At 45.1% G+C, this 21,301-nt stretch overlaps 2 protein-coding genes across 3 annotated transcripts; one reads left to right on the plus strand and one right to left on the minus strand.

Annotated features, from left to right (window-relative positions):
* Positions 1 to 246: 246 nt before the first annotated feature.
* Positions 247 to 11,436, plus strand: paqr9 (progestin and adipoQ receptor family member 9). The gene is made up of 3 exons (XM_034556645.1): positions 247 to 2,918; positions 9,521 to 9,639; positions 10,360 to 11,436. Exon 1 carries the CDS (start codon positions 1,022 to 1,024, stop codon positions 2,180 to 2,182), a length of 1,161 nt encoding a protein of 386 aa, XP_034412536.1. The 5' UTR covers positions 247 to 1,021; the 3' UTR covers positions 2,183 to 2,918; positions 9,521 to 9,639; positions 10,360 to 11,436.
* aco1 (aconitase 1, soluble) lies at positions 7,899 to 20,517 on the minus strand. Of its 2 annotated transcripts, XM_034556640.1 has the most exons (21): positions 20,403 to 20,517; positions 19,121 to 19,253; positions 18,844 to 19,012; positions 18,031 to 18,168; positions 17,801 to 17,870; positions 17,528 to 17,711; positions 16,793 to 16,932; positions 16,489 to 16,660; positions 16,284 to 16,384; positions 15,836 to 15,952; positions 15,188 to 15,347; positions 14,957 to 15,092; positions 14,040 to 14,124; positions 13,746 to 13,902; positions 11,984 to 12,108; positions 11,804 to 11,908; positions 10,961 to 11,103; positions 10,669 to 10,816; positions 10,382 to 10,504; positions 9,538 to 9,723; positions 7,899 to 9,453 (listed from the first exon to the last, which is right to left on the minus strand). In XM_034556640.1, exons 2-21 carry the CDS (start codon positions 19,227 to 19,229, stop codon positions 9,337 to 9,339), a joined length of 2,685 nt encoding a protein of 894 aa, XP_034412531.1. In that variant the 5' UTR covers positions 19,230 to 19,253; positions 20,403 to 20,517; the 3' UTR covers positions 7,899 to 9,336. The 2 variants fall into 2 exon arrangements, with proteins under 2 accessions (XP_034412531.1, XP_034412532.1); XM_034556641.1 differs by lacking the exon at positions 10,382 to 10,504 and having other exon boundaries at positions 8,709 to 9,453.
* Positions 20,518 to 21,301: the final 784 nt, after the last annotated feature.

Genomic DNA, 21,301 nt, shown 5'->3' on the forward strand with positions numbered 1-21,301 from the left:
TAGAAAACATCTAAACAGGTCCATTTACCATTCTGCGTTCAGCAATACTGCAGGAATGCCAATAAAGCTCATTTAAATGTGATGTAATAGTCGTGTGGTGAACATGACAGAAATATCAATGGCTTGCATTTAGCTGACAGGTTACTGGAAACTTTGTAATATGACCTTTAAAGAGTGTTATATCACAGCCTCCCCGTTTTATTTTGAAACTCACAACCGGAATCCCGGCATTGTGGCGTGCGGTGCTTGACGCTGGTACCTGTCACAGTCTCCTGTCTCCGCGGTGTCTCGCCGAAATGCCGGTTGTCTTCAGACTAACGGGGCGACAGGATCCCGTCAGTGTCCTGGCTTCCGGGGGCTCTGGTTCAACTTGAGATCAACTCCCGCACACTTCACGCGTGTCTCTCCCCGGTCCCCGGGGTTCTTCTCTTCTGCAGCGGCCTGCGGAATGAAGTGTAGCCGACGTGGATCCCGGCTGATGGACCGGGACCGTGAGGAAGACGAGCCCGCTGCAGCCCGACACGGTGACCTACTTACCGCAGAGCTCCGTGGACATCTCTGCTGCGGTGCGGACACATCGGACTAACTTTCAACCTTGGGACAGCAATACGTGACCTTCATGCTGCTATAGAACTGTCCTCAACAGGACGTGTGAATGAACAGACCATGTTCTATGCAAAAAAGGGAACTAAATCAAATGCATGACGAGCAGTGCATGCTGGATCTTTTGCAACGCTAGAGGGAACCAAAAGGAAAAATTAACCAAGCAGGTGGCCCAAGTTTAGCTGGACTATAAACCAGCTCTGCTCTTTGGATTAGTCCACAGCTCTCGGGGCCCACAGAGGAGCCGGGATCAAAGGTCTTCAAGCTGGAGGAGTCTGCAGATTCCTTATCTACTCATTAGCAAGAGACTGTGTGGTGATCGATCACGATGCTGTGATAAGGCCGTCAGCCAAGCAATACACACAAGTGCTGTGCAGGAAAAGTTATCTTCAAATAGACCGTCTGCACACTAAACATTATGCTTCTGAACTGTGGCCATCCGTTGCCTCTTCTGAGGCATACGGATGTTCCGCCGCGGGTCATAGAGAACTTCATCCTGACTGGCTACCGCTTCCCAAACTACAGCCTGAGGGATTGCCTCCTATCGGCATTCAGGCCGACCAATGAAACGGGCAACTTCTGGACACACTTCCTCCCATTTTTTATTTTTTTATACTATTTTGTGGAGGTGTTCGGTTGGGAAGGTGCGCCGCATGGCGACGCCCCTTTCTTCTATCCTTTGTGGAACTACTTTATCGGGGTGTTCTGTCTGTTGATGGCTAGCAGCATGGCCCACCTGCTCAACTCGATGTCTCTGGTGGTAAGGGAAGTGTGCTTCTTTGTGGATTACGGCACTATCAGTTCCTACACTGTTGGCTCATCGTTGGCGTACTACTACTACATCCACCCTCGGGCGGGGATCGTGGAGACGGGAGGCCGAAATGGCTCTCATATGGACTTGAAACTTGAACATGCAGGATCTCTTACATCATCCTATGCAATCCCAGATTTCTGTCTGTTTTTTGAAACCTTCTACATCCCGTCCGCATGCGTTGTAGCAATCATTTGCGTCTTATCTTGCTGCAACACTCGCCAGAGGTGGAGACGGCATCGGTACGTCATTCGAACCTTTGTTTTCCTCCTCCCGTTCCTCATCTCCTCCACGCCGGTCTTCTACCGCCTCCTCACCAGATCGCCTTACCTCACCACCTCCTCCTCCTTCTCAGCTTCCACCTCCACGGCCAGCTTCTTCTATCGCCACTGCCTCTGGCTGCTGATGTCGGCCGTCTTCAACATCAGCAAGTTCCCCGAGCGGCTAGCCCCGGGCCGCTTCGACATCTGGGGGCACAGCCACCAGTGGTTCCACTGTTGCACGTTTTTATCCATCCTCGACGAACTCCACATGATCAAGACCGAGGTGAGGGCCATCCTGCTCAGCCCGACTCTGCTGCTGCCCCCTGCCATCCTCTCCCGCCTACCAGGACCCACCATAGCTTCCACCTACGGGGTGATGTTCCTCCTCCAGACCACCATCATTTCTATCATTGTGTGGTTCTCCTGGCATGCCAACAGCATCCATGGACCCGAAAGAGACCAGCTGGCAAAGGAACACCCCAAGAAACCCCTGAAATGCCACTGATCACAAAGACATTTTTTTAATTTTAATTGTTTTAATCCCAACTGTTAAGGAAGACGTGCACACGCATAAAAAGCCACAAAGAGAAGCGCACAAGTACAACAATATTTCCCTCCTAATTTCAAGTCCTTCATATATTCCAATCCCTTCAACAGCTTTTTTTTCAAGCTTTTATGTGTGGAAATCTGGGACGATGGGAGATGAAAGGATTATATTCTGGGCTCACTGCAGGGTGGCTGTCTGGTTGAGTGGATATTGGAAGACCTTGCCAGTTCTTTCCCCTGAGCTCATCCAGCATGTTCCAACAGGATGTCTGAGCCCTGGCGATAATAACTACCTCTAGGGACTGTACACTTGAGGACACTGGAAAGGTGTTGGTACCTAGAAGAACTGTTCCATATCACATTTGGGTAATGTAAGCGTGAGCATTTACAAAAGTTGCTGATGTGTAGTCTGTTGTGAAGAAGTTCCTCCTGTTGCACTTCCTCAGATCTTAACCAGAATCTTTTGAAAAGGACCTTTTCTTTCACATTGAATGAATCCTTTTCTGGCCTTTGTTGACCCCACCTCCTCTTCCTCTTGATGCTCGCACGCAGTCTCACTTCCTCTTTCGAAGTGACCCTTGCAGCAGGAAGTGGCGTGGCCTTGACAACGCAACAGAAACAGCTGAGCTCATATCAGCCGTACAGTGAAGCCGTGCTCTCTTCTAAACCTTTAAGGACGCCTCTCATGACTGAAGGTACAATGATGTCCTGCTGACGTGTTCTGTTGGGTTATTTAGAATACATCTGCTTTATGTATGTTTTCATTACACTGATGACTAGTTCCTCATCGGTTATGTTCACACGGCGTAAAGTGCTCTAGTTCAGAGTGTCCTGTTTTCTAATCAGATTGAAAAGCATACTGGACCTGGTACACTCTGTACAGGCATGGAACCGCTCCAGTGTAAAGGCCTGCGTGGTGATGGATGATGGTGATAGATGGATGAACCGAGGACAATGAAGACAGACGTTTTGCTTTGTGTGCAACCTCTGAGCTAAAGCCATACTTTTGAAAAGTGGTAGTTGAAATACTGGCAATATTATACCGTTGTACTAGAGTACATCATCAGGAACTTCCTGGATAGATTTGCACTTGACAGATTAGATTAGAGCAATGTTTCACCGAGCAGTTTGTACCTTATGTATTACTTATGTACCCGTTCAAGTCACAGAGCTAAGCATCTGTTATATATATACCTGTCAATCTTTCCCAGAAGGTCCTGTATTAGCACTTAACGCTGTTATGAAGGTACTTCTGTACTCCTCAGTGGCTCTTGTTCAGAGCCCTTGAAGTTCCCCCCAAAATATATTTTTTTAACAAGATAAAGAAAATATAAAATCATTTAGGACTTTGGGGCTATGCAGTCTCTTTTTTTTTCTACGCAGTCTCTTTTTTTTCTGGTGCTGTACCAAACAGGAAAAGAGATGTGATTTCTTTGGTTGTGTGAATATAAAACAGATGCAACTTTGGGAACAGGTTTAAAGAACTCTTTCATGCTGTGGATGGGATGTTTGTTCATCCCAGTGGACAGGAAGGTGATTGAGGAACATGGAATTATCTTCATAACAACAACATTAAATGTTGTTCAGGACCTTCAGGGTTTTCAAAGACTGAGGTATTGATCATTTGAGTTTGGGTTCATGAGAGGCACAAACTGGGTCCACAGATCAAACGCTGTCCTTACGGAGAAACTATCTCTTTATTCAACGTTCAACTGCATGATGCAGTCTTTAGCCTTATTGCGTGCAGGTTTCTCTGTGTTGTAGGATCATATCCTGCCTGCATACATGTTAGCTTCCACCCCCTTGTTGAAATACCCATGTCGACGTCTTGCTGTTTCTACAGAGTTCTGCTCCCTGACTGTTTTCTTGCTTCTAGCTCCAGACTCAGCCATGTTTGGTCGTCATAAATTGAATTTATTTAGAAACTCCTTTACTCTCTGTGACTGTGCCAATTGTCTGTGTTTGTCATGTGTTTCAAGTAGAAGCACAGTGTCCAGAAGGGGGAACACTAATGCTAAGCTAAGGCTCAGTAATGGGTCAATGATAATAAGCATTACTGGCTGACAATGTTCGGCATTTTCATTTCTGCTGGGTCACATTTACTGGCAGGTTCAATCTTCTCGGTATCTTCCACCTTCGACATGTGGTGTGTTCAAGACCCATCTGCTGAATTAGGAGGAAATAGGATTGTAATAGAGAATTATAAACAGTTATTCCTTTTTGTTCTGACTTAATTTGCACACTGAAAAATGGACCGTGACAATCAGCGCTCGGATGAAGATGTGTTTTCATGTAATGTGTCATGTCCTCAGTGATTGTGTCCTGTCAAGAGTGGCTTCTTAATTTGTTAGTTCTTACTCCCTCATTGAATTGACATGTTGAACTCATGTTGGTCCCTGTCGAATTTCAGAAATGTTATGATTACCACTGTATTAGTTCTACTTTTATCCGCACATTAACTTATGTTTCGATTGCATTCACTTGTTTCGAGATGAAAGCTGAGTTATTAAATATGCATGATGGAATGAATGGGTATGTAAGGACCAGATTGTGGAGTGGTTGTGATAATCATGCTTTTATGGTGCACTTTAAAGCTTCTTCTAAGCTCCTCAAGGGGAACCCTGCAGTACTGTATTATTCACAACATTTCAAAGTTTAAGTTGTGCTTTCTCATGAATAGTTGATGTTGAAGCCATGTTTCTACCTCAATGGAGCATGTGTGTCACTGTGGCGATGGGCAGAAGCCCGTTGAAAAGGAACCCCGTCTAGATGAATCTATGGATGTTAAAGTTCAGGACTTACACACTGCTGTATCTCACCCAGTCCATTGCTCAGGAGGGACTGAGGATTACACAAGCCCGTTATTTACACATTTTAATCATACATGACTGGAGGATCATTATAGAATCGGTGTCTGTTAATTCAAATACCACTAATATGGATGATTGAGTTTATTGAATAAATGATGCAGAGAATTATTGTCATTGTGTGGCCATTTATTTCCCTGTGTAGAAGTTGGTCTGGATTCTAGCCAACAGGATCTGTGGAGGTTTTTCGGCCGCACTGTTTCCTTCATCAGGACCACTGGATTTCCAGGAAGTTTGGTTCTGACATTCCTGATCCCCAGAGGATGAATCCTCAAGACTTTAATGATCTTATTTTTAACTTTCATCTTGTTCCACCAACAGGTTAAAAGTTTGACTTGTTCAAACAACGGCAGAGAGCAAAAGCATCTTACATGAGCATGTGAACATTTAAACTCACATGCTGGATGATACACACACAGGGCCGTACCAGTTACAGCCTGTAAACATCTCTACAAGAGGTTTTGGGTTGTCACGAATTCATGGTACATATGTCAATTTGTCATAAATGTGTAAAAGGATAAAAGAAGTGATGACATGTTGTACAGACATGGATGTAAACTGCAACTTGGCGGAGACCCAAAGGCAGGAATTTAGTAACCTGAGATCATTTCTGTTCTAATGGGTTTTGTTTTAGACTTAATACATGGACGAGACAACTATTAGATGAGCAACAATTATATTATATATATTTTAAAAACAGCATCTATGTAAATGTACTGAATTGTGTGATGGAGGTGGCTGTGGGCTGCTCCATAGCCATCACTGGCTTGTAAAGGGAGACTTGTGCAGGAAGTTCTTGGCGGATGGATAATGGGTCAAGAAATAGTCCCGCCTCTTAATGATAGGTGAAACTACAGATGAATGTCATGGTTCAATATGCAGGACGTGACACGAGACAGATGCTCTTCTTCTCTCATAATTAACGCGTTGAACATGTTCAGCTGAGGGTCTGAAAATGGCCACCGGGGTGTTTGTAGGGTGTAACGAGCAGCAGCCGCTCACAGCTGCGGAGCACTTCCGGACTGAAAGGGAAGTCTGGTTTTAAAAAGAGTTGAAGTATTTACATGTTTACAAATGACGTGGGAGCGTGTGCACCGTGGCCGACTCGCGCGTGCGCAACACGTGCGGCCGGCCGGCTGTTCCCCTTCCCCCTCCTCCGCCCGCTCTCTCCCTGGCTGTTGTCAGTGTGACGTCATGAGCCTGAACCAATGGGTGAACCGTGACCCACAGAGGTGAGAAGATCCACCTCGAGGAGAAAGGGGTGTGTCTTATTACTGTGTAATCTACACAGATGGACATTCACGGTTTAGACTTTGATGTGTTTGATGCTCCACGCAAGGCTTTGAAAGAGCTCTCTCTCTCTCTCTCTCTCTTCCTCTCTCTCTCTCTCTCTCTCTCTCTCTCTCTCTCTCTCTCTCTCTCTCTCTCTCTCTCTTCCTCTCTCTCTCTCTCTCTCTCTTCCTCTCTCTCTCTCTCTCTCTCTCTCTCTCTCTCTCTCTCCCTCTCTCTCTCTCTCTCTTCCTCTCTCTCTCTCTCTCTCTCTCTCTCTCCCTCTCTCTCTCTCTCTCTCTCTCTTCCTCTCTCTCTCTCTCTCTCTCTCTCTCTCTCTCTCTCTCTCTCTTCCTCTCTCTCTTCCTCTCTCTCTCTCTCTCTTCCTCTCTCTCTCTCTTCCTCTCTCTCTTCCTCTCTCTCTCTCTCTCTCTCTCTCTCTCTCTCTCTCTCTCTTCCTCTCTCTCTTCCTCTCTCTCTCTCTCTCTTCCTCTCTCTCTTCCTCTCTCTCTCTCTCTCTCCCTCTCTCTCTCTCTCTCTCCCTCTCTACCTCACTCTCTCTCTCTCTCTCTCTGGCTCTCTCTCTCGCTCTCTGTCGCGCTCTCTCTCTCTCACACTCGCGCTCTCTCTCTCTCTCTCTTCCTCTCTCTCTCTCTCTCTCTCTCTCTTCCTCTCTCTCTCTCTCCCTCTCTTCCTCCCTCTCTCTCTCTCTCCCTCTCTCTCTCTCCCTCTCTTCCTCTCTCTCTCTCTCTTCCTCTCTCTCTCTCTCCCTCTCTTCCTCTCTCTCTCTCTCTCTCTCTCTCTCTTCCTCTCTCCCTCCCTCTTCCTCTCTCCCTCTTCCTCCCCCTCTCTCTCTCCCTCCCTCTTCCTCTCTCCCTCTCTCTCTTCCTCCCCCTCTCTCTCTCCCTCCCTCTCTCTCTCTCTCTCGTGCAGACAACTGGGACCGGACTACTTTTTCCGATGATTACTGAATGTGGATTTATGGTCATAGAGCATTTTTACCCCCCAAATGCATTCTTACGTTTTTATTCAAGTGAAATAACAGAAGATGAATTTAATAGAACTGTATGTGAACAAATGTACAATCAGACATTAAAACCAACAGCCTCTGTCCCTGTTAGAGGACTCTTAGACATCAGGTTAGCTGTCCTCTCTCCATCCAGCTGCTGAGCCTTCACCGCTCTGGTGCTGTATGGGTCCACACCAGAAACTCACTTTATGATCACTTTTGATAAAAGTGATCCATAATCAGAGACAGAGTACAAACAGCCTGCAGCACATTTAGAGCTGCAGAGCCGTGGGGACTATTTAAGGCTCATATTCTCCAGTGTATGAAAAGAAAAGCGTTCCAATATAGTCTGGTAATAGTGTTTGAAGTTCAGAGCGGTGCAGAGGGACTGCAGAGGACTTTGAACATCGAGCTGACGGGCACAATGCACATTTATGACTCATCTATAAATAAGGAAAACTGAGAATGCTGAAGTAAATTAATGAGGAAAACTAGCAGCAGCAACAATAAATAAATACATCACATTTTATTCTGTTAATCAGTGATTTATTGCATTCAGACAGAGTTGAACGTTTGGTCAGTCTTCATAATCAAAATATTCAGTGTTTTAGGATAAAAGGGCAAAAAGACACAATCAGAAAGATATTAAGACATTCAAAAGCATGACGTTGACACTGACGCCTGGAAGGGTTTCTGAGACGTGAGCGGTGAGATGGAAAAGTGCACGTTGGTACACAGCGTGAGGGAACCAGGACTGACACAGACCGCCACCACAGGGTCTTCCTTTATGATTTATGGCTCCCACACAATACGATTTTATCCCCAACGAGGCGACCTCCCCACATGACCCATGCAGCTTTTAATCATATCCCAGGATCTTCATCAGCAGACTCGTGGAATATTTGTTTTCAAGGACTTCTGCTGAGATGTACATTAAAGTTAATTCTTTTCAACAAAGTCAAGAATATTATATTATAGATTGTGGTCCTTGAGAGGAATTCTGGATTACTACAACATGGGCATTGTTAGCACTCTTTTGGCACTTCTGTTATCGGTAAATCTAGTTTCATGGCCTGTTATTTGTTTAATTTTATTTATCTGTGAAGACGGTTTGGCCAGCATAATTCATCAAGTCTATTGCTAATGAACAAGATTAAGGGAACGTTGGGAGGTTAAGGACTTCTCATATAGCTAGTGCTCCAATCAAAAGGTCCCCATTTAGAAATGTTGCTATGCAGGTTAGCTATAAAAGATGGAATAAAGTAGCGGAGCCACTAGAGAATGACATTTGGATGTAAACTAAATGTGGCACAAGGACTAACGACACAACAAATGACGCCTGGTTTACGAGCTTCTTCTCTCCTCGGAGCTCATTACTGACACCTGTTGGTCAGTGGAGTAATGGCGGGAGCGTTAACGGAACACGTAGGAGACCGAAGCAGGCACATTGAACCGACTGAGTTATTGATCCTCATGCGTTATCCCAGTGACACCCCGTAGCTATGGCAACAGAACGGAACCTTCCTACCAAAACAATGGTGACCGTTCCTGTGGGGAGAGACTTGATCACTTCTGAAGTCTACGTAGTATTAAACATCCATTCTTCACCCAGATGTTACCGGCTCTTAGAACTGATGAAGACCACAAACACAAAGATAAGACTTGTCTCTGCTCTCTGAAACCGACAGAACCTTCATCCTCTCAGAGAGCAGTACGACATGAGGTTGAGCTGACTGTTCAACTCTCAAAATCAACGTCATATTCATTTCTATATCTTGACATATATATTTATACACACACTTCTCACATATATCTCTCCAAGGTCTAAACAACTAAAAGAAGTAGCAGCATTTTCAGAAAAGAGAACTTCATCAGCTCTTTGCACCAAACATGGACAATGATTGGATTACGTGTCCCCAGAAGTCACATGTTGGACTGTGTCTGACCAGTAGAACATGACTGGGCGTGTTAGTTTTCGGACATCTTGCGGATCATGTAGTTGAGGATGCCCCCGTGGTGGAAATAGGCCAGCTCCACGTCGGTGTCGAATCTCATCCTCACCTGGAACGTTTTCCCCGTGTCCAGCTGCGAGGGCAGAGACGGACGCCATCATGCATCACATCAACAGTGCAGTTCTGTTTCTGTTCTACAGGACCGGGTCTAACTAACCTTCACATCCACCACCATCCTGGGCGTGAGCTGCTCGGGCATGAGGATGGTGTAGCGCTCCCGGCCGGTCAGTCCCAGGCTGTCCGCCGTGTCTCCTGCCAGGTACTCCAGAGGAATCACTCCCATCCCCACCAGGTTACTGCGGTGGATCCGCTCATAGCTCTCTGCCACCACGGCCTTGATGCCCTGAGATCACAAGCACAAGTTCATTCTTTACCCTTTCAAACACTTTTTCACTCATCTCATGACCATATGCATACTCAACGGTCACCTGACGATAACTCAGCCAGCCCCATGACAACTGCATTTACTCCCATTCTCTAAAAGCTCCCTTGACTTTCACTTTCTCCTCACAGTATGAAATACATCTATATTCAGGGTTTCTTCCAACACAACAAATATATATATATATATATATATATTTTTATGGAATGTAAGTTTGTGCAGCCCAGTAGTGATAGTATTTGCTCCAGGTGTGACGGTGCAGCACATTCAACCATCACAACCATCCCAGGTGTAGGGTCACCGTCACATTCACAAGTAGCAGCACTGTCGATAGCAGGCAAAGGAATTGATGCACTAATTTAAGCCTTTTCATAACTTTTGACTTTTCACCCACTATTTGGATCTCAGTGTTGATCTGATCTCCATTATAATGACATTTCTAACTGACTAACTTCAAACTGCATCCAATGAGATGTGTATCAACACTCTGGGAAAAGCTACTAAGTTGTTATTTTCTTTTTATCAAAGAACAAAATCCATCATTCAAGTCTCACTTCCCATCATTTACAACATATGGATATGAATTTTCCTCTGCAGGTTGCAAAGACATGCCCCTCACCAGGAGGAAGGGGCCCTTGGCTGCCCAGTCTCTGGAGCTGCCAGAGCCGTACTCCTTCCCTGCTAGAACCAGCAGAGGGACGCCGGACTGCTGGTATCGCTCTGCAGCATCAAACACATCCAGCTGGACAAACGGGGCCAAAGATGCAAGTGTTAGTCCACATGGAATAGTCCATGATGTGAGGCCACATGAAGCCAGCAGCAGGTAGAAGGTTCCCTGCGTGTTACACTTGTAAAGATACAAGAATGACTCGAGTCAATGGTTCGAGGTTATAGAGGCATGCTGACCGTCTCTCCAGTTGGCAGGTGGATGGTTTGTGGCGCCTGCTTGTTCAGGAACTTGTTAAAGAGGCGGATGTTGGCGAACGTCCCTCTGGCCATGACGGCGTCGTTACCTCGCCGTGAGCCGTAGGAGTTGTAGTCCCGAGGGCTCAAGCTGTCAAAGCACAAACATGGTGAAGCAAGCGCTTTAATGGACGGGCACAACACCGCTGAAGGACATTAGAAAGTAGAGGAACCTTTCCCGTCCACGCTCCACGCAGACTCACAGGACTCAAATGAATGCCGAGTGGCCGCTCACCCTCTGTTGGTGAGGTAGCGCGCTGCAGAGCTGCTCCTGGCGATGTTCCCTGCAGGGGAAATGTGGTCGGTGGTGACCGAGTCTCCCAGGTTCAGCAGCACGCAGGCGTCATGGATGGACTGGGGCGGCTGCAGCTTCATGGTCTGAATAATGACGCAGCATGCAGTAAAGCACTATTTTTATACTGTATTCTAATATAGTCTTCATTGATCTGCCAGTGTTGATACAGTTTGTGTGCAACGTCTTAACCTGCTGCAACACAACCATTTCCCATTGATCATTTGGGATCAATAAAGTACAACCATCCATCCGTCAGTAACAGCAGAGCTAAGAAGTCCAGAGCAGCCAACATTCACTTTGTGTGTGTAGACGTCAACAGAATCAAAACAAAATGACATTTTAATTGTATTGTAAGGAAAACTTATATAATGTGAACTCTTCAGCGTAATGATAATAATTAAATAGAATGTGAAACAGCCTTTTTGTTTTATTTGCAACTCAACTTCAAATTGTCAAGCAATCTATAAGAAAAATTGCTTCTTTTTGCAACCTTGGAATGGTGTTTCAGCCAATTGAGTTCATAACGACTCACACAGCTTCAATAGGATTCATGTTACCAGCTCATTTCAATGAGCAGAAGAAAAGATTGGACATTTCCTGGAGAAAGAAGTTCATTTGAATAAACAAATGTTTTGGAGTTTTCATTTTCATTGCCATTCTGGCACTAGTTTAAGAAGGGTCATTCTCTGGGTCATCACGAGCACATTACAAGGAAAATAACAATACTAGTGTTTTAATAATGGCAGCCATTGACATAGGTTATTATAGTAGTTGTATATTTACCAAACCATCGAAGAATGGGGGGGACTTGATGTAGGTCGATTTGGGGTCCCAGGTATACAGCTTGTCAGTGGGAGCAACCAGAGCGTTCCAGCGTTCGTTTACTTTCTGCAACAACACAACACAGTCATATTCATATCAACCACACATCTACATTACACAACAGACTGAAGGCTACACTACCTCAATCTTCTCATAGACTTCTTTGAACATTGATGGGATGACAAACGTCCTCTCCACAGCCTGGATCTCATCCCGTGTGGGCCAGATGTCCCTCAGGAAAATCTCTTTGCCTTCAGAGTTGATGGCTGCAGAGGAGACCAGAGGACAAGGTGTGACACTACATTGGTTTTATACATCAAGCAAAGACAAATATGAGCGCAAAAAGATGGAAATCCCGCATGAACACTTATCAAATGTCATTTCCAAACCTGACATGAACAAATAGAGTCAAGGCAGCCTCTCTTCAGACATAGGATACATCCTGATAGTCTATGAGACCGGTAGACCAGAAGAACACGGTAAACCAAGTCCTGCTGTGTGAGAAGCTGGTATGACGCAAATCGAAGTAATGCAAACCAAGCCAAGCAGCTGAGAGAAGAAAGGCCTTAAGACTATTGACACACTTACTGCCAGGAAATCTCAAACTCTGGTTTGCTCCTGTGGCTGTACACGAGGTCTCCATCACTGCCAGGATCTCTAACTAAAACCCAGTCTGTCCACTTTGCTGAACAACAGCAAACATCAAATACATCCTCCTGTCTGGCAAAAACAAGCACGAGCCAGGGCGGATGCACACGGGGTAGCCCGAGTCCTGACACAGCCGAAGTACACAGAGCCAAACAGAGTGTGTGGAAAGAGCAGAACCTGCCAGTGGAGGTTGGCTGCATCCACAAGAACACTGCTGAGAGGGTTGGGAGTCCGAGGCCAGGCACAAAGGTAAGCATCACTAGAAAGAACGTCCACAGGCAGCCATGGGTGAAGAGGACCTCAGAATATGCAAACCAAGGTTAGGTTCAAACCACCATTTCTATCGAGAAACGGGCTCCAAAGAACCAAAGTACAAGGAGCTCCACATTGTTACCATTACTCTCTGGCCAATCAAACAGAACATATCAGATTTACCATTTCGCTCACCTGCAGGCAGACGCACCTGGAGACAGTGTTTGTGTAATTACTCTCAGCGCTGCACTTTTAATGTTCTTGCAATGAAGCAAAGAAAAAACAAACAAAGCCCATCATTTTGGAGATGACAACCTGCTCACAGAAGGGATTGAACCATCTAGTCTTACGCTCTTCAACTGACATTTAGACTGCACTGCAACCACGAGTCAGCCTTACTACCACAGATCAACCCCGGAAGCTATCTGTTTAAATGTAAACTCTTTATGCACACATATTAAATCCCCAAACACACTGTAGCCAATCCAACAGCCTCTTTACATTCTCCATGTGTAATGATTGTCTGACTTGGTTTGATGCATTGCACTGAGGCTCAGAGGCTTTAAGAACCTGAGTGGCACCTCATAAGAGGCTCCTCCAGTGTGTGCCAAGTCATGACCATCTGTTTGGATAAGTTCATGTTAAATCAGCATTAAATGTGTTTACTGACAAAGAGATTAATGGCTTCTGTGAAGGCTAGCTCGCTACGTTAGCCTAGAGGTCTCCCGACCACAGTTCAGAGACACCATCATTGCAAAGCAGCAGGACCAAAGCAACAGAACCAGGGTTATCTTTTTTTATTCCAGGCATCCTTCTTCTTCGACGAAAACTGGCAGCTACATTACCCACAATGCAATGCGGCCCACCAGCGGACGGTTGTAGATTCTGCTGTGTTATGCTAATGACGCCTGGAGCTTCCAGCCCGCAAGAGACTTCAAACGGATCCACGTTCAAGCGCATGTTGAAACAACGCCGTTTGTAGAAGTCAAACACGACGACTCACCAATGGGTTCGCTCTCAAAGTCGATCCTCACAGTGCCGGCGATTGCGTAGGCAATGACGAGCGGTGGGGACGCCAGGTAGTTGGCTCTGGTGTTGGGGTGGACTCTCCCTTCAAAGTTTCTGTTTCCTGAAAGGATCCCTGCTGCAACCAGATCTCCCTGGAACACAGATCAATGTAAACACCACAAAATGAGAGGGGGAGGATGTCATCGTATTACGGTTCAGCTACATCGCTAGTAAAAGGAGAGAGCAGGAGAAAAGAAGAAGAGGAACATGCTACAGACGGGATGTGTACCTGTGTCATGGCCTCCACCACCTGCTCTGGGAGCGGCCCACTGTTTCCTATACAGGTCATGCAGCCGTAGCCAACCACCTCAAAGCTAACAGGGGAGACAAAAGGATTGTTTACGAGGTTGTAAGAGGCGAGGCCTGCTGTGTTTACTGGATTTTAACAGGATGTACCTCACAAGTTTCACATCAAAGCAAAAACAGCAGAGCTGTGAACTCTGGTCAGTTTAAACCTCTACTGATGAAAGGGTCAATAGTGGCAATTCAACTGGGTCTTACACCGTCTTTGATTGAATACAAATGCAATGTCAAGGAGAGCCCAATGGCCGCCATTTTCATTGTGTCAAATGCTTCAAAATTAAAACACTGTCTTCATTTCAGCGCCTTCAGAAAGCATCTGCTCTCCCCTCACTACTGGAACGCTCCTCAATGTGTGTGTGTGTGTGCATTCGGCCACTACAGCCCATGTTGTAAATCAGCTTATTGGATGGACAGATACGAGATACAAATTAAGTTAATCACATCGAGGCAAAAGGATTAGAAAGAACAGACGTTCGTCATCATAGTTGGTAACATAGTTGGCATGAAGTTACACACACACACACACACACACACACACACACACACACACACACACACACACACACACGTTGGTCAATAGGACATGAAATAGGTCAAGTGAAGGTTTAGAGCGCCCTCTGCTGGATCACGAGGAAAATCACTTAAAAAAGGTCTTTTAAACTGAAAATGTTCAATACAAAAATGTCATCACGGTTTGAATGCCAACAACGTGCACATTTTTGGATAAAAATTAAAAAATAGCTAGAAAGTGGACCTTGTATTTAGTTTGGGAGTGTGTGTGTTTTCTAAGGTAAGGACTGAACACCCCACACTGAACATGAATGGGGCCTGTGAGCAGCTCACCCCAGCTGAGAGAGGTAGTCCATAACCCCGCTCTCCTTTAGGTAGTAGGTGACCACTCCACTGCCGGGCGACAGGCTGGTCTTTATGTATGGCTTCACGCTCAGGCCACACTCGATTGCTTTCTTTGCAAGGAGCCCTGAAAGAAGAGCATTTATCTTTAATAACCGTGTCAAATAAGAAAGAGGAGTTAGTACACCCCCTTCCCCCTTAAGAGAAGTGCTGCACACCCACCTGCTCCAAGCATGACAGATGGGTTGCTTGTGTTGGTGCAGCTGGTGATGGCAGCGATGACCACGGAGCCGTGGCTTAATGAATACTCTTTTCCGTTGAACTGGAAGGGGACCACAGCGCTGTGACGCTCTGGAGCCATCTGGAAACCCTTGAAACCTTGCTGAGTGTCACAGAGCAACACAAAGTGACATTTGAGTCGCTTAACAAACTTTAGTGTTTGTAATAATGTCAAACTATCCTTTTCACAGTACTTTACTTTGAGAATTATTGTCATTTATTTTGTACAATTTTTCTTTTTAGCAAAAAAGCAGCAACAAAGAACAAGAGACGTATCAGTTAAAGTCTAATATTTAATAATGATTATCTGATTCAAATCAGGAACCATCCAATTAAAAAACAAGAAAGCAAAATGACAACTATGAACAGACATTTGATGCTAGTTCTTTGTGTTTTCTACACTCAAAGGATTTAATGCCTGGAGGATTCAGTGCGAGCGCCACAGATTTATCTGCAATGCCGATTTTAGCGAAGAAAACAAAGAAGAAACCATTTTAAAAGAAGGTGGCTGTTTACTGAGTCAGGACTTGGTTGCGTGAGATGAGGCGTCATATGATAACCTCCCGGTAGTGACAGCGGAGCGGTACCTACCTTTGCTGCCAGGCAGGCTTCAAAGTCGGTCTTCATGTCGGACACAGCGATTCTGTCCTGAGGTCTTTTGGGGCCACTGCAGCATGGGACCACTGTCGTCAGATCCAGGCCCACGACCTGAGAGAGGCGGAGACAGGATGGACTGAGCTGGAGGACACGTGGGTCTTTTCACATTGCTCAGTAAATCTCTCTCATCATTCGTCAATTCACACGCTTCTGCTTACACATTGTTCAAACTGTCTTATGCTTAACCATTTATTGTTTTCGTCTTTTCATATTTTTGTGTTTGGAATCACACTACAACTACCAGGCTCTGTGTACTCTGTTTAACCATTTAGCAACACTATTTGACCTTTTAAAAAAGCCATTGTTGGTCAATCTTTCTTTTATGAGCTCAACAATCTCGAACTATGAACTTCAAAATGCAGAGATACATGTAGAGACTGACCCGAGTGAAATCTGGATCCTGGGAGACATTGTTGTAGTCTCTGAACATGGCCACCGCCTTCAGGTACTTTGTAATGTACGCCTGCTTTTCTGCATCTCGCCCTGAATGCATATTAAATGGAAACAAACCGTAGAAACAGTTTCTTGTCATGAATCAGTGATGAACAGGTCCTTGGGTTTTAATGTCACCGTATCTCCACACTCACCGGTCTGCTCCAGGTACTGAATGCTGACCTCATCCACGGGGAAGAAGGCCGCCGTGGCTCCGTACTCCGGACACATGTTGGCGATGGTGGCTCTGTCAGCGATGGACAGCTGAGCAACGCCTGGGCCAAAGAACTCCACGAACTTCCCCACGACACCCACCTGACGGAGGTGCTGAGAGCAGAGGGGACAATGTCAGATTGTGACATCTTGTGTCAAATGCGTCTCTGCATACCTCGTATTTATGACTTAATTTGAGTATTACATTGTTAAAAAGGTCCAAGCGTGTAAAACAGATTGGATTACCTTAGTTACTGTGAGGACAATATCTGTGGAGGTGATGAACTTGTCTGGGGTCCCGGACAGCTTGTATCCCACCACCTCAGGCAGCACCATGCTTATTGGCTGACCCAGCATAACGGCCTCCGCCTCGATCCCGCCCACACCTGAGGGTTTGATGACGAATCTTATGAAGAACTTCATGATCAGGGATCATTTCCAGTGCAGTTGTTTTGGTTATTGTCACGCTACCATTAGCTAGGAACACAGGCACTGCATGAATAAATGAGAACAGACATCACTCACCAACCCACCAACCTTTTGTTGCTTTTATACATGAAATCATGCTCAGTATAATTTTTCTTTTTTGACAAAACATTTTAAAAAAGCTTTTTAAAATTAAAGTGAAAACAGATTTTTACTAATAAAAATACAGAAGGTCAAATAAATGGACCTGGCTATGTCTGATGCCTCCTGCCTGGTGAGCCGGCCTCCTGCCTTGACCCTGCTGATCGCCCCGCCCCCCCTCCTCTCTACCTCCTTTTTGTGGAGCTCCATTCATACATTGTCATATTCATGTAATGTGTTTATGTAACTCTGTTCATCTGGTCACATGACATCTATTCATCTGTCCATCCGGGGAGAGGGATCCTCCTCTGTTGCTCTCCTGAAGGTTTCTTCACTTTTTTCCCTGTGAAAGGTTATTTTTGGGGAGTTTTTCCTCCTCTCTCATATACATACACGCACACAACAGTGTCTTACCCCAGCCCAGCACTCCCAGTCCATCGATCATGGTGGTGTGGGAGTCGGTGCCCACCAGGCTATCTGGGTAGAAGAACCCATCCTGGTTGAACACCACTCTGGCCAGGTACTCCAGGTTGACCTGGTGAACAATCCCTGAACCAGGAGGGATGATGCGCATGTTCCTGAAGGCTTTTGAGCCCCACTGGGAGGGACAGACAATATATTAAGGATTAAAAAAAAAGAAGATCTCTCCATAGTTCCCTTCACAGGGGGTTGGTTCACTTTTCGCACCTTTAAGAACTGAAATCTTTCTCTGTTACGGTCGAACTCCAAGTCCTGGTTTTTGTGAAGGCTGTCAGACCTGAAGGGAAAAAAGAGCCGGTGTGTTTACAACGTAGAGAAGGAGACTAATTGAGTTATGCTGATAACACCTCAGCAAACTGAGATGATGTTCATGTTGCATCTGTATGGAGGATAATAGAGAACGTATGACATGGAGCCATTGTGGAGAGAGCTCTTACTTCCTGTTAAAGTCCACCTGGATAGAATGATCGATGACGAGGTCGGCAGGGCAAACGGGATTAATCTTCTCTGGGTCACCGCCGAGTTTCATCACCGCATCGCGCATGGCAGCCAAGTCCACCACAGCAGGGACACCACTGCAAGGAGAGTCACACATGACCACCACCATCATCATCATCATCATCATCATCATCGTGTAGACTTCATTGATTATCATTTAACTTAAGGAAATTGTTCTCGTAATAAAGACCACAATTAGTACGCGATTCTTTATCCTCACAGGCGGCCTCTTATTAATGAAGTGATAAGAATGGGTTATGACTAGGAGTATGACACTGCCTGCACCACTGGTTTCTCCTAAAGATGTAAATCTTTAACGAGCTCAATCATTCCATAAAACAGCTGATCACTGTCGTTTTCATCAAACAGAAGGAAACAGTGACTCAGTATTTCCAGCGGCACAGTGTGTGAGTTCATGGCCATGAAGGAACATGTGACCCAGAGCCACAGTGAGGCTCATTGATCTGTTTAACAACGATGGAGCCCTGTGGCACAGAGGAAGAAGATAAAACAGACACGATAATAGTTAGTAGATGGTTTGGCTCAGCTCCCATCATTTTAGACATGGCTTTTTTCCCCTTCTCATTAAACAACTGTTTTCACAGAAGTGACAGGAGTTCCCTCTGAAAACAAAGTTCTATGGGTTCAAAGAAAACTGCTGTTCAGTAGTTACTGTAAAGGGTCTCGTTATTGCTAAAAACCTATGGAGCAACTCACGGACATTCTAATGCAAATAAATAGTGTCCACGTACGTGAAGTCCTGGAGGATGACGCGAGCCGGTCTGAACGGGACCTCCACAGCTTGAGTCTGGGTCTGCTTCCAGTTGAGGATGCTTTCCACATCTGAACTCTTCACCAGAAACTCATCACAGTTCCTGACCGCAGACTCCAGGAGGACCCGGATTGAGAACGGCAGGCGGTCTGAGGAACAGATGGACAGGGAACCTCTCTGCAGTACAGATCTCTAAAACTATTCAATCAGCCTGACAACAGGTGTCACATCTGCACTCAGTAGATAATTGCTGTTACCATATCGGGGATCTCCAAGTTTGGAAAGATTGTAAAACTGCTGAGTCGGGTCTTTGGGGTCCAGAGGCTCAACTATGTGTTGAAAAGGATTTTTCACAATTGCAGCCATCCTCCTCTGTGGGTTAGGTCAAATCTAAAACAGGGAATAAAAGCAACATAAGACTCTTTACGGAGCATAAAGAGGGTCAAGTACAAGGTCATCTGAGGTGCTTCTAAGTTCAGTGTGGAAATGGATTAGTCCGAGGGTTAGTGACATTTTGTCACATATTTACAAACCTTGCATAAACCCACCCAAATCTCTTTAGCAATCTGATTAAACTTTTAAAGAACACTAAGAACTAAGAACACAAACTGAATGAGTATTGAGAGAGTGGGTTCTACTCCAAGTCCTTTCCTTGAGAGTGTCTATCTGTGTGAGAGGTGAACCTTTCACATCCTGAATGTCCACATATCGGTCTGGTTAGACGACGAGCAAGCTGCAAAGTACAAAGTCAATTCATGCCACTGACATAACTGTGTGACGCAACACGCCCAGAGCACTGTCGAATGGGACAATATGAAATAGGTAGATCGAGTGTCATTGGTAAATGAATTGATAATGAACCCTGCTCAGTATTGAACCTCTATATGTTGGGTTATAACATAAATATGTCCACGCCATATGAATGTCTGTTCACATTTGTCATCTTGTTGACGTAACCCCCTGACCTCACAGTTCCTCATGTACAATCTGAATTTCAGAATGTTATTGTATGAATATGCTTATTGAGCTGCTAACGTGACAATCCCCCTTATTGTGGGAACTTACTTAACGTTAAGAGTTTTGTGTAAAAACACAACACTTATGGACATCATGTAAACAAAGCAGCCAGTTTTTTTGCAAATAAATATTGTCGTTAAAAAACAAACTGATATGATTTCGCATGATCTAATCTAAAGTGCTGTTCTCTGGTCCTCCAGAGCCCGTAACTTCACTTGGCCCTCTGACGGAAGTTAGCATCATTAGCTAACGTTACGTGGTCCAACTCACACACTAACACATACGTGGAGCATGGAAGCTCAACAGTCTGAGACGCGTTGCTGGTGGCTACTTCGCTTGTGTTATCAGCATGACATGCTAACAGCTAACAGCTAGCTCACATCTCTATGTGACAGCTCGAGTTTACGTCTCAACTATCGTGCACGCGCAGAGGAGGGCTTCTACGACGTCACTCTGTTATTCACTCGGTCATTATGAGCAGACAGTGCGTGAGACAGGTGATGACATGTTTCATGAACTTACTTGTGTGTGCAGAAGATGAGAAACCACCGTGTTCCACAGTCCGCGAGCGAGTCGCAAACGAGACTCTTTCCGCAGAGCAGCCGCAGCAGTTCTTCTTCTGTGGTGTTTATTTGCGGTTGGCAAGCCCCCTCAGAGGGGCATTACCGCCACCTACTGGACTGGAATGTGTATCACGAGACTGGCTAAATAAGTATTCTCTCTATTATTCTAAACTGACAGCAAATATATATATATATATATATATATATATATATATTTCTTCATTATTGCATTGTACATGCTGTCAGTTTCTGGTTTATTACAGGGTGTGCATATAGTCTATTCCGGTGCTTGCCTGTTCTATAGTGTTTTATTTATTTCTGTATGTCCTATTCTCAGATTGGTAATGACCTTCTCCTCCCTTGGGCTCCAGTTCCGTATTCCACCAACACATGTATCTGAATACTGCACCGATGTCTCCTGTGTCACACAAGTCCCAATATCTTTGCCAGGTCTGGCGCATATTGTCCTTTATGAGTGTGTTAACCTCTGCTTTGCTAAACGGTACATGTGTGTCTATTGCCTGTCATTTTAATGATTGTTTAGCCAATGCAATGAGTAGCAAGTCAAAGGAAGGATATAGCCCATTATGCAGTCTGAACACGTCATGTGAAATGTCTGCATGACTTTTTATTATAAACAAATACAGAAATCAGAAGATGACCCTTGTGTGCTGTCATGAATTTGATTTAAATGTCAGCGTGTTCAGCGTTTATGGAATTTGGATTAGCATTATCCTCTCGCTCTGTCAACATTTCAAAGCCTCTGGTCAGTTTCAAAAACTACATATGTATGAGCTCAGTCACAAAGATTGTTCATGAAATCAAATAGTTTACACTGGAGATGAAATGCTGAGTCCC

The sequence above is a fragment of the Cyclopterus lumpus genome, chromosome 18 (assembly GCF_009769545.1).
Source record: "Cyclopterus lumpus isolate fCycLum1 chromosome 18, fCycLum1.pri, whole genome shotgun sequence".
Classification (NCBI taxonomy): Eukaryota; Metazoa; Chordata; class Actinopteri; order Perciformes; family Cyclopteridae; genus Cyclopterus; species Cyclopterus lumpus.

Bases quoted from the DNA above. Each gene is read 5' to 3' on its own strand.
- aco1 (XM_034556640.1), bottom strand. From the start codon at position 19,229: ATGGCTGCAATTGTGAAAAATCCTTTTCAACACATAGTTGAGCCTCTG. The intron at 16,933-17,527 runs GTAAGACACTGT...TCAAACCCTCAG, and splicing joins ACTGGGAGTGCTGGGCTGGG to GTGTGGGCGGGATCGAGGCG. The intron at 16,661-16,792 runs GTAATCCAATCT...CTCTGCTCTCAG, and splicing joins TTGTCCTCACAGTAACTAAG to CACCTCCGTCAGGTGGGTGT.
- paqr9 (XM_034556645.1), top strand. From the start codon at position 1,022: ATGCTTCTGAACTGTGGCCATCCGTTGCCTCTTCTGAGGCATACGGAT.